We start from the raw sequence: 10,203 nt of genomic DNA, 5'->3' as shown, positions 1-10,203 counted from the left end.
TTTTGCTGAGTTTCTCAGACTGTCAGTGACAAACCATTATGAGAACCCAGTGAAAGAGACAGACATGGATTTACAAAACCCAGTGAAAGAGACAGAGATGGATTTATAAGTATAACTTAACTATTTTAATAACTCTTGTACAGTGCATGGTTATATCATTGTCTCCTTCGCTCAGATACATCAATGTACAGTACTTTATAGCAGAGTCTGCAGGCAGTACAAACAGAACAGATGCACAGCTCAGTCGCATGGAAATTTGTAAAAGTGACCTCTGCAGTGAGGCCTGCTGAGAAGTTTGTTTTGGGAAGGGCTCCTGTGGCTCCCAGCTTTACAGAGCTGTCGTGTACACTCCTGTTAAAATGCCAGATAACTGTAATTCCCTGTGCTTTGCTTTCCTCTACACCCCAGGACAAGAAGGTGGGGTGTTTCCTAGCTCAACATTTGGTTTTATTTTCATTTTAGAAACTCTTTTGCCTCCTGTGCTTGCCATCCTGCTTCCCTTCATCCTCTTCCAGAGCCAGGGCTTCTCAGGAGGATTGTCCTCTTCATCCCTCCCTGACAAGGTGAGTGCCCTTCTCAGATCCCAGCAGGGCTGTGACCAAACCCAGGATCCCCCCCTGCCTGCACCCTGATTCTGCTGCTGCCAGCAGCGTCCTCTTTCAGATGAAGAAAACAGATTATCCATGGGAGACAGTCAGGAATAAAGCAAACCTGAGGTGCTCTGGTGCTCTCAGATCGAGACACGAGTTCCCCAACGCTGTGTTAAAGCTTTTCCCATTAAATGTGCAAGGACAGACACAAATTTGGGCAAAGACTGAGCAGTGCTGAGAGAGAAAAGCCAACTGTCCCTGGGCTGTGGGCAGGTCTGGAGCTGTGTTTGCTTCACTGCTTTGCAATCAGCTTGGTCTGTCAGGTAAACAGAGACAGAAATGCAGTGTGCCAAACTTGCTGTGGACAGGAAGTACGCTGCTAGCTTGAGTTTTGAAATTGTGAGTAAGTTTTGGAAGCATAATCACTAATTCTGCCTCCAGGGAGAGAGATTTTCCTCACCCCCTATTTACAGATTGTTATATAGAAATGCACATAACTTTATGAAGGAAAACAGGAAGTCAAGAGCAACACCCTGTGCTAAATTAGATTTTTTTTCCTTGTGCCCATTTTTTGGAGTTAAACCTGCCTTTCCCAGTGTGCTTTGGAGTTTCAGCTATTTGGGAATAACTTCAGCTGAGTTTCTACAGTGAAAAGCTGAAGGTGGGGACGAGTGACCAACACCCTGGGAAGGGCTGTGGGTGTGCCTGGGACAGGAGCAAATGGTCAGGGCTTATCTTCTCCTGGTCTGAGGCCGGGTTTGGCAGCCCCACAGCATTCCAGGGCAGGATCAGTGGCCCAGGGAAGGGCTGCACAGCTGCCCTGAGCCCAGGCCTGTGCATCAGCAGCAGTGGGCAGGTGGAGCTCACCCATGTCCACGTTCAGATCCCTTTGTTTGTCACTCCTGCTCCTTCCTAGGCACTGAGAGCTCATTTCAGCTGCTCAGAGACAGCACCAACTGGTCTGTGGATTTAGGGAAGCAACCAGACTTTGGGAATGTGTGTTGCCATTCCAGCCTTGTCCAGTGAGGGGCACAGGGGACAGGAGGGGGACAGGGAGTTGTCACCGGGCTGTGCTCGTGGGCTGCAGGGGACACCTGCCCTGAAGTGGGGCTGCCTTAGGCTGCCCCTCCCTGGCAGTGTCCAAGGCCAGGCTGGACAGGATTTGAACAACTTGGGCTTGGGAAAGGCGTCCCTGCCCGTGATGGGGGGGAACAGGATGAGCTTTAATGTCCTTTCCTTGAACCCAAAGCAGTGCAGGGTTGTTCCTGCAGCCTCATTTTCGGGGTGCAGGCTCCAGGCCCTGAGCTGGCCCCTCCTGAGCTGTGTGCCAGCCCTGCTCTGCCAGCCAGGGCTGGGAGCAGGGACAGCCCTTGGGGAAAAGCTCTGGGGTCTCTGTTTGAATCCAGCCCTTGTCGTCCATCCAGCCCCGCGGGAATCCTGCTCCGATCGCATGCACGGAAAATCTCAGTATAAAATACATAGTTATAAAAAAAATACTTCATGCAAAATTAAAACACCTTTCCCAGTGGGATATGGTCTTGTTGCCAACCCTTCCCCAGAGTGTTCAAGGAATTGTCACTCTGATGGCAGCTGGAGCCCAAGGGGAGCTCTGCTGCCTCCGGCCTGGGCCGGCAATCATTGCTTTCATTCCCTTTTTTCTGCACTACTGAGGGCTAAGAGCTGAAATAAAGCAGAGAGACTTTAATTAGCAGAATCAATCCTTTCCTGGCGGCGCTTCATGATCTCTTGGAGCTCTGACTCCCCTCTGCTTTTCTGGAATGGAAACAAAACAGCAAGTTTGGATTTGAACTTGAAGCTGTGGTTAAATTACAGTATTTAATGAATGCTGTGGGAGTAGGGCTAGTTTCAAAGGGATAGGTGATATCAGTAAAAAGCAGATTAATTAGTGGAAACAGGGAGATCTTATGGATTTGGGGCCTTCTAGCTTAAAAGAACTTCAGAATTTTTATGTGTATTTTATTGCTTGTGTAGGTTTGGTTGCATTCGTTTTTCCCCCAGTTGTGTTTCTTAAAATGTGTGTTTAATGAGCTATGTGCCACTGCTGGTACAGCCCCCCATTCCAGCAGGAATTGCCCAGAAAAACACTCACCTCCAGCTGGTTCTTCTCCACCGTGATCTTGCTGTACACTCTGTTCCCCTCATCACCACACACCTTCTTCAGCTCCTCTCTGTTGAGGGAGAAGAGCTGAGCTCCAGTGAGAATGCCCAGGTGTTCCACGGTCCTGGGGAGACACAAAGTGGGGGATGATGGTTGTGCTGCAGTGGCCTCGTGCCAGAGGTGAGGAGTGGGAGATGGGAGGCTGGGAGCTGCACTGGGGTCGTGTCACAGGCCCTGGGGCTGTGCCAGGCTGGCAGCTGTGATTCCAGTGGCATCTCAGGCCGTGGGTTTAGTTCGTGGATTGTTTTTCTCCAAGAAAATGTTTATAAGAAAGAAAGGGAGTGAGTTTGGGCTCTGGGTATGCTGGTTATAGAGCCTGGGTTTAATAGGGTTGCAATCTAATTTACAGCACAGGCTCTGTAGGTAAATCCCAGTGACTTGTCCCAGGTGAGATGGTGCCAGTGGCCTCCCCAGCTCCTTCTCCAGGGAAGGACGAGCGTTTCATGTGGTAACAGAGCAAATCTTACTCTTTGCTGAATGACTTGGCCTCCAGCCAGGCTTTGACTTCTTCAGTGCTGGATTCAAAGGTGAGGGGCACAAAAACTTGCTGAGGCTTTTCCACTTTGAAATTCCTGTGGGGAGGCTGAATTTTATTGTTTGTGATCTTCTTTAGCAGCTCGTCGTTCAGCTCATCCATTTGGTGAATAAGTTCTGCAGAAACAGGTAGGGAATGAAATCTTCAGTCAAAAATCCCATTAAATGTGTTGGTGGGGAAATTGTAAGGAAAATGGGGGTGTGCCCCACAATATTATTTAAATTCCGCCCAGAAAGGTGGTTCCCATTTTCCTGAGCCCAGTGTTGCCCTCCCATCACCCCTGGGCTGTTGCCTGGTGTGGAAGGACAGATGTGTGAGGATCTACAATTGGAGAGTTGGGATTGAGACCTTTTCTCCTCTCTGCTACTTCTAGTCAGTGATTTGCTGATCCCAGAGCTCCAGGTTTTGCTCCACAGTGGAACAGAAGTGGCAGGAAGCACAAACTGGGAGTGAGGAGCACACTCATGATGAGATGAGCTTGAAGGTCCCTGTGACTCTGGGAAAACTCCAGTGACACTTCATCCAGTGTCACTTTCCCCATGAAACTCCTGAGGACTGCAGAGAATAACTGGGTGTTTGAACAGATTGGTGTCCTTGTATTGAGGGGCTTTCCATCGTCACAAAAGGGCTCCTCCTTCCAAGAGTGGACAGGGTGGGATAAGGGCTGAGGAGAGTGGAGCCCCTGGTTTCTTTCCTGCTCTGTGACCCCCACAACATGTCCAGGGTGAAGGAGGGACGTGGATCTCCTGTTTGGCTGGGAATTCTGTGGAACCACATAAAGGAACCAGCCCGGCAGGCACTGCATGTGTGGCAGGATATGAGCAAAAGGAAAGGAGAGAAAGGGATTGACCTGAGCTCTTCCTTAGACACATTTAAATGCTTTGAAAGAGAAAGAAAACTCTCTCCTTGGGAGGAGGAGGAGGAAGGTCAAGCTGGAGGAAGGAGGAGTGGGGTGATCACTTATTGCCTTGCTTGTCCCGGGCTGCCCAAGAGCCTGGGAGGTGTCACAAGCTCCAGGGCTGCTCTCTTGGCTCTCGTCCTACCTGCAATGGCCTCCAGACCTGGTGCTGTTCTGTTTCTGATCACTGAAGGGTGCAGAGGAGCCCTTTGGGTAGGTCTGGTCCCCAGAGCACCCAAACCCAGGGGACCCCAGCGTGGGACACAGGGTGGGACACACACGTACGTTCTTTGGCGTCCTGGGTAGAGTTGCGTGATAACATCTCGCTGCCCCACTTATCCCCGGCGTAGCTGGCAGGCAGCTTGTGAGTTGGACTGGATGGGCCATAGCCCCTGGGGCTCAGGTCTCCTTTGTACCTCTGGTTAGACTGCTTAGAAAGGGGAGGGACAAAAAAAAAAAAAGTCAGATTTTTTTTCTGCCTTTTTTCATTTTCATTTAAGAGACAAACTGTGATGTTGTCCTTGTGCTGATGTGGGGCTGGTGAGACCTCAGGTGGAACTGCATGGAAGAAGTTAATTTCTGGGAATGAAGAACCCCAAGCAAAGTCTGAAGTTTGCATGAGGGAATTCTAAACATGCCAAACATGTTCAATCCCATTGGAAGGCAAAGCCTCACTGCTCCATAGCTGGGATGTGAAGCGTGACCACTGCCAAGGGCCTGGAGCAGACTGGGAAGTTTTTTGACATTTTGATTAAACTAGCAAGGATTTATCCAGAAGCTTGCTGGGCCCCCTTTGGCTTTGTCCAAACTCTGCAACACCAAAATTGGGAAGCAATTCCATGCTTCCCTAGGGTGTTCAGAACACTCCAGCTCCACATTTCTGTAGTGCAAGTTGCAGTATTCACTTAATTCTCACTTAAATGGCATTTCCATCTGCCTCCACTGGAGTGATGTGTTCCTGCTGCTGAACTGAACTGGGTGAGGGAAGTGTCCATCTTTAATTTAATCCCCAGCAAAAAGCTTGACATGGAAAAACTTGGAAGACAGGAGGCTGCTGCACAAATGGGAAGGATAGGCCTTATTTGGGAAGGTGGTCATGGCAAAATGGGAGTTTTATCATAGGAGATTCAGGAATCTCCTGACTTTGTCTATTTCTGAGGGTTCATCTTGACTTGTGCATAGTATCCTAAGAAATCCAGGGAGATCTAATGACAAGATTATTCCCAGAGGCAGATTGTGCCCTGCAGCTGGTACCAGGCAGGTACCACCTGACTACAGACCTGTTCAAGCTCTTCCAGTGTCACCACATCCAGGATATTGTATGGAACGTAACCAGCCTGGCCACTCCGGTTGAGCAACTTCCACCATTGCTTATTATCTTCCAACACCTGAGAGAGGGACAGAAATAAATCTGTTAGTGGGAACATGGGATTTCAGGCATAGAGAACCAGGATACAGTGGGGATGGACCACCCAGAAGGTGAAGTTGTCAGAAGGACATCACTGAGGCCAGGAGCTCTGATTAGATCTGCTCCTCTTAGATGTAATCCAGGATTGAAACTTTTCCTGGAAGGCATCAGAATTTATCATAAGGATGAAGAGGAGAGAACCTCTGGGTGCTGAAGAACTCAGTTGCTATGTAATGTCCCTGTTTCTCCAGATCTTTTTTTTCCAATGACTGAGTTTCTGGTGTATTTTTGTGTTAAAATAAATAAATAATTTTTTTAAAATTGACATTTTGCACAGAAACCTTTTCCCCGGGTCACAGATCAGTGTTGGCCCAAGTAATGTCCCACACTATCCAGCTGCAGGAAGAGAAAGGTTATGAAAAAGGTATTTTTCAGAGAAAGCAATTCCTCATGGAGGGGGAAGTGGTAATAAGGAGCACAGACCCAGCAGGGGATGAGCAGGGCAGGACAGGGAGTTGTTGTTGTCCTTCCCTCACCGTGGTTGGGATGGGACCGATGTGTCTGAGCTGAGGAGGGGACACAGCCCAGCACAGGCAGCCTGTGCCAGCCTGGATTGGAGCACAGCTCTGTGTCACTGTCACACATCACCAGGGACAAAGGAGCTGGTGCTGGCTGCCATCCTGAGCTCTGTGTCACTGTCACACACCACCAGGGACAAGGAGCTGGTGCTGGCTGCCATCCTGAGCCCTGTGTCATTGTCACACACCACCAGGGACAAGGAGCTGGTGCTGGCTGCCATCCTGAGCTCTCTGCTGCCCCTGGAAGGGGAGGGGACACACCTTTCCCAGGAGTGCTCACGTACCTCCAGGATTTCATCCTTCAGCACCGACAGCTCGTTGGCGTTTCGTGCAGTGAAATCGTAGCGGATTTTGGCAAATCTCCTGGGCACAGCCACTCCCTGGGCCTCAAAATTCCTGCAGGAGAGAAAAACTGGAGTTTTAGTGGAGGCCCATCCAATTGCAAGGCCAAGAAAATTGAAATTGGAGAAGAGAAATTGTCCTTTCCCTGTTCCACACTGCATCTCTACCACCTGATGTTCCTACCAGGACCAGTGATAGGGTAAATAAGAAAAAAAATTATTATTTTGCTGATATAATTGGGTTTAAGGTCTTTTGCTGTGGATTTAAATTCTTGTAGTAAAGCTCATAAATCTTTTAGATTAGAACAGAAAACCATGGAAAAACAGTCTGGCTTGAGGGTTTTTTTTCCCAGACTAGAGCTGGTGACAGAGAAATGGATGGTCAGCTGAAACCTTGACTCAAATCCCTGCAAAGTGATGTGTCAAGTCACGACAGAGGATTCATGTGGAAGTCTGGAAGAGTTTGGTGACACTCAAGAGATGTGACAATTTTCAAGGTGTGAGCTCATGTAAACAAGGAAGCAGATGGAGCCTCTAAACTCTGAACTAAAAGTACTTTGATGAAGGTTTTGTACCAAGGAGTAACTGGTGATGGAAAATGAGCATTGAAGCTGTTGAAAGGTGGAAGAGCCATCTTTCCCTTGGGAAAAAACCTGAGGCAAAAGAGTGGCCTGGTTGGTTCTGGGTTTGGAAGTGAACTTTCTGAGACTTCTGATGAAAGGGTTTTTCTCCATTTTCTAGAATTCTGTCTCATTAAGAAGAGTTGTCTGGACCTGGCACCTTGTCAGTTCCCTGAGGGAGAGGTGGGAAAGACTTGAATCTATTTTTTTATTCAGCCTCTAATCAGTGGGTTTGCCTTTGGTTGTGTCTAAAGCCAAGAGGGAGCTGCTGTCTCCAGTGAAACAAAGCTCCTTCCTCAGCTGGAATGTTTCCAGCAGCGCTGGGAGCTTGGGCCACTCTTCCCTGTGTTTCCAACAGGGCAAGGTTTGTGTGTGCCGTTCCCTTAGGGCAGATTCCCCCTGTAGGCAGCTTCTGTCTGCAGCCTGTGGTGGCTCTGGGATGAGTGGAGATCCTTAAGGGTGTCCAGAGGAGGCCAGGAAGGGCCAGGAAGTGCTCCAAGGGCTGGAGCATTACACAGACAGGCTGGGAGAGCTGGGAATGTTCAACCTGGAGAAGAGGAAGTTCCAGGGAGACCTTAGAGCCCTTTCCAGTGCCTAAAGAGGCTCCAAGAGAGCTGGAGAGGGACTTTGAGGAAGAGGCTGGAGTGACAAGACAAGGGGGAATGGCTTCCCAACTGCCAGAGGGTGAGTTTAGATGCATATTAGGAAGAAATTCTTCCCTGTGAGGGTGGGGAGGCCTGGCACAGATTGCCCAGAAAACATGGCTGCGCCATCCTAGGAAGTGTTCAAGGCCAAGTTGGACAGAGCTTGGAGCAACCTGGGATAGTGGAAGGTGTCCCTGGCCCTGGCAGGGGGTTGGAACTGTGTAATCTTTAAGGTCCTGTCCCACCCAATCCATTCTGTAATTCCATGATTCCAACGTCTCTACACATGTGGAGAGCCAAAGCACAGTGCAGCATCTTTGGCACCTGATCCTGAAGGTCACTTTGGTTGGGAAACAAAACCTATGGATGGGCTGATGAAGTCAGCCAATATTTTTGTCTCCTGTGGTGGAAGATCCTGGGATTCCTTTCCTTGCAGAGCTGCAGGGGGTTAAACAGCAGACAGTGCTCACAGGGATAATCCCTCAGCTGATCTTTATCTTCTCTTGAAGGTTATTAATAGTGATAGGGAGTCGTCTCCAGGATGCCCAAGTTTCCCAGTGTCACCATATGTGTCTGTGTGTGTCCATGAGGTTCCAAGGTAGGAGCTGAAGCTCCAGGGGTGCAGATCCATTACCTATTTCCATGTGGAGTGACATTCTGTTTGAAGGCATCCCCAGGCTGTGTCTGCTCAGCCGTCTGGCCACGCTTGAGTGAGGAGTTCCGGTAAGGATATCCATTGGCTGAGGAGAGCTGGAAAGGCAGACATGGAGTCAGTGTTACCAGGAAAGGGGAAAGCTGAACAGAGAAAAGGAGAGCAATAGTGGGAGATGAATCATGGCATGGCAGCTTTTGGTCAACATGTTCTTCAGGGAAGCCTGTGTCCCTGGAGCTCAGTGACATTGTAGGGTCCTGTTGCCTTGAGTTGGGAGAGGCTGATTATTGCTGCCCTTTTCCAGCCTCACAATTTGCTTTCCATATTTTATGCTCTGGTTGTTGGAGCGACCAGATCCAACTGAGTTTTGATCCAACTACTTGTTGTACACCACCACACCTCCCTCAGCTCCTTTCTCTGGAAAAGAGGGAGGGAGAGGGAAGAGAGGATCCCCAGGACACAGGACTAACCTCCTCTTGCAAGTGCCCGATGTCTATTTCCCAGGGAGCTCCACGGAAGATTTCTGTGGGTGGTTCCCAGCCATTGCGGAACTTGGGGATGTAGGTGGGGATGTTCGCGTCTCGGGGCCACTCAGCTCTAGGACACAAAGTGGGAATATCAGGTGACATTCTCAGGAATGTGTCTTTGGGAACATCCTCCCAAAGGAGAAGCAGGAGCATCAGGGCATCCAAGCATCCCCTCTGCCTGGGGAGCCCGGGGAGATGGCAGCTCTGTCCTCACCTGGATCTGGTCCATGTCTCCCCCAGGGAATCCCAGAGATTTATCTCTTTGGGTGTCAGGTGTCCTCTCAGGAAATCGGTGGCATCTTTAGAAAGCAGTGGGCTGAGGACAGACCGGGCCAGCTCGGGGCCACCACAGCTGTTGATGATCTGGGTCACACACAAACCACACAACAGTCAAAGTGTCAAACCAGGGACACAGAGAGAAGCAGGAATCAAAGACAAAGCTGATCCTTAGATCAGCTCAGCCACCTCAAGAAACATCAACCTAAGTCTCTGAAGGAGACTGGACAGTTCAGGGGAACATGAAATTTTTTAAATTAGAGTCAAAAGTAAGATCTGATCTATAAATGAGCTGTTGCTACAGACAAGTGAATTGTCACAAGCTGACACTGCAAAAAATGGAAAGTATCTTGCTATTCCTGTGTCCCTTCTGGCTCCTTTTCCAAGTTGAAATTTCTGCTTCCAAGCATTTTCAGTGCAATTGCCTGATGGTGAGACCAGACAGATTCCCAGTGGGAACCCCAACTCACTGCCCCTTTTGTTCACAGTAAAGCTTTACTGATTGGATGGAAAGATTCATATTTGCTGGGTTCCTGTATTTACTTCAAGCTGCAAACTGGATCAGAGGCCAGGAACAACCAGCATCACTTCTGAAAGTTCCTGAGAAAACTGTGGCCAGGCATGAGCAGTTTTCTAACCCTTCTGCACAATCTGTTTGCTTGTAAGTGTGAAGTAAAAAGGGAGTTCCCAGTGAGACCTGGGAATAAGATTTACCAGTTCCAGTGGCCCAAATAGGAAATGCACCAGCTCCGAAGCGCTGGGGTTCTGGATGTGCTTCCTCAGTTTGGCCTGGAAAGAGAAACACAGTTTAACCCTAACCTGAGTTAGGTTTCTTCTCTTTTCTGTCACATGGGGGGAGTGTTGCTGGCTGATGAGAAGAGTAAGGGATGGAGGAACAGGAATCATTTAAAATTTAATTTTGTGTCCATTTCAAATTCCTGATTAATTTCTCTCT

The 10,203-nt window shown here is 49.0% G+C and overlaps 1 protein-coding gene and 1 long non-coding RNA gene across 2 annotated transcripts in view; one reads left to right on the top strand and one right to left on the bottom strand.

Annotated features, from left to right (window-relative positions):
• Window positions 1–206: 206 nt before the first annotated feature.
• LOC128936622 (uncharacterized) lies at window positions 207–3,434 on the top strand. Its single transcript, XR_008482992.1, has 3 exons — window positions 207–563; window positions 3,157–3,296; window positions 3,383–3,434. It is a non-coding gene; the product is annotated as an uncharacterized LOC128936622 (long non-coding RNA).
• The window catches only part of EPS8L2 (EPS8 like 2), a 47,089-nt gene continuing 38,628 nt past the window's right edge, over window positions 1,743–10,203 (bottom strand). Inside the window, exons 12-21 of the mRNA XM_054275695.1 lie at window positions 9,963–10,037; window positions 9,187–9,335; window positions 8,916–9,042; window positions 8,428–8,543; window positions 6,473–6,584; window positions 5,483–5,590; window positions 4,488–4,629; window positions 3,237–3,420; window positions 2,701–2,833; window positions 1,743–2,363 (exon numbers count right to left, since the gene is read on the bottom strand). Of these exons, the coding sequence (XP_054131670.1) occupies window positions 2,292–2,363; window positions 2,701–2,833; window positions 3,237–3,420; window positions 4,488–4,629; window positions 5,483–5,590; window positions 6,473–6,584; window positions 8,428–8,543; window positions 8,916–9,042; window positions 9,187–9,335; window positions 9,963–10,037 (1,218 nt within the window). The 3' untranslated portion in view covers window positions 1,743–2,291. The remainder of the gene's footprint in view (window positions 2,364–2,700; window positions 2,834–3,236; window positions 3,421–4,487; window positions 4,630–5,482; window positions 5,591–6,472; window positions 6,585–8,427; window positions 8,544–8,915; window positions 9,043–9,186; window positions 9,336–9,962; window positions 10,038–10,203) is intronic.

The sequence above is a fragment of the Melozone crissalis genome, unplaced genomic scaffold, assembly GCF_028551555.1.
Source record: "Melozone crissalis strain CALT ecotype California unplaced genomic scaffold, PUWL_Pcris_2 ptg000018l_1, whole genome shotgun sequence".
Lineage (NCBI taxonomy): Eukaryota > Metazoa > Chordata > Aves > Passeriformes > Passerellidae > Melozone > Melozone crissalis.
This window is presented reverse-complemented; position numbering and strand designations above follow the sequence as displayed.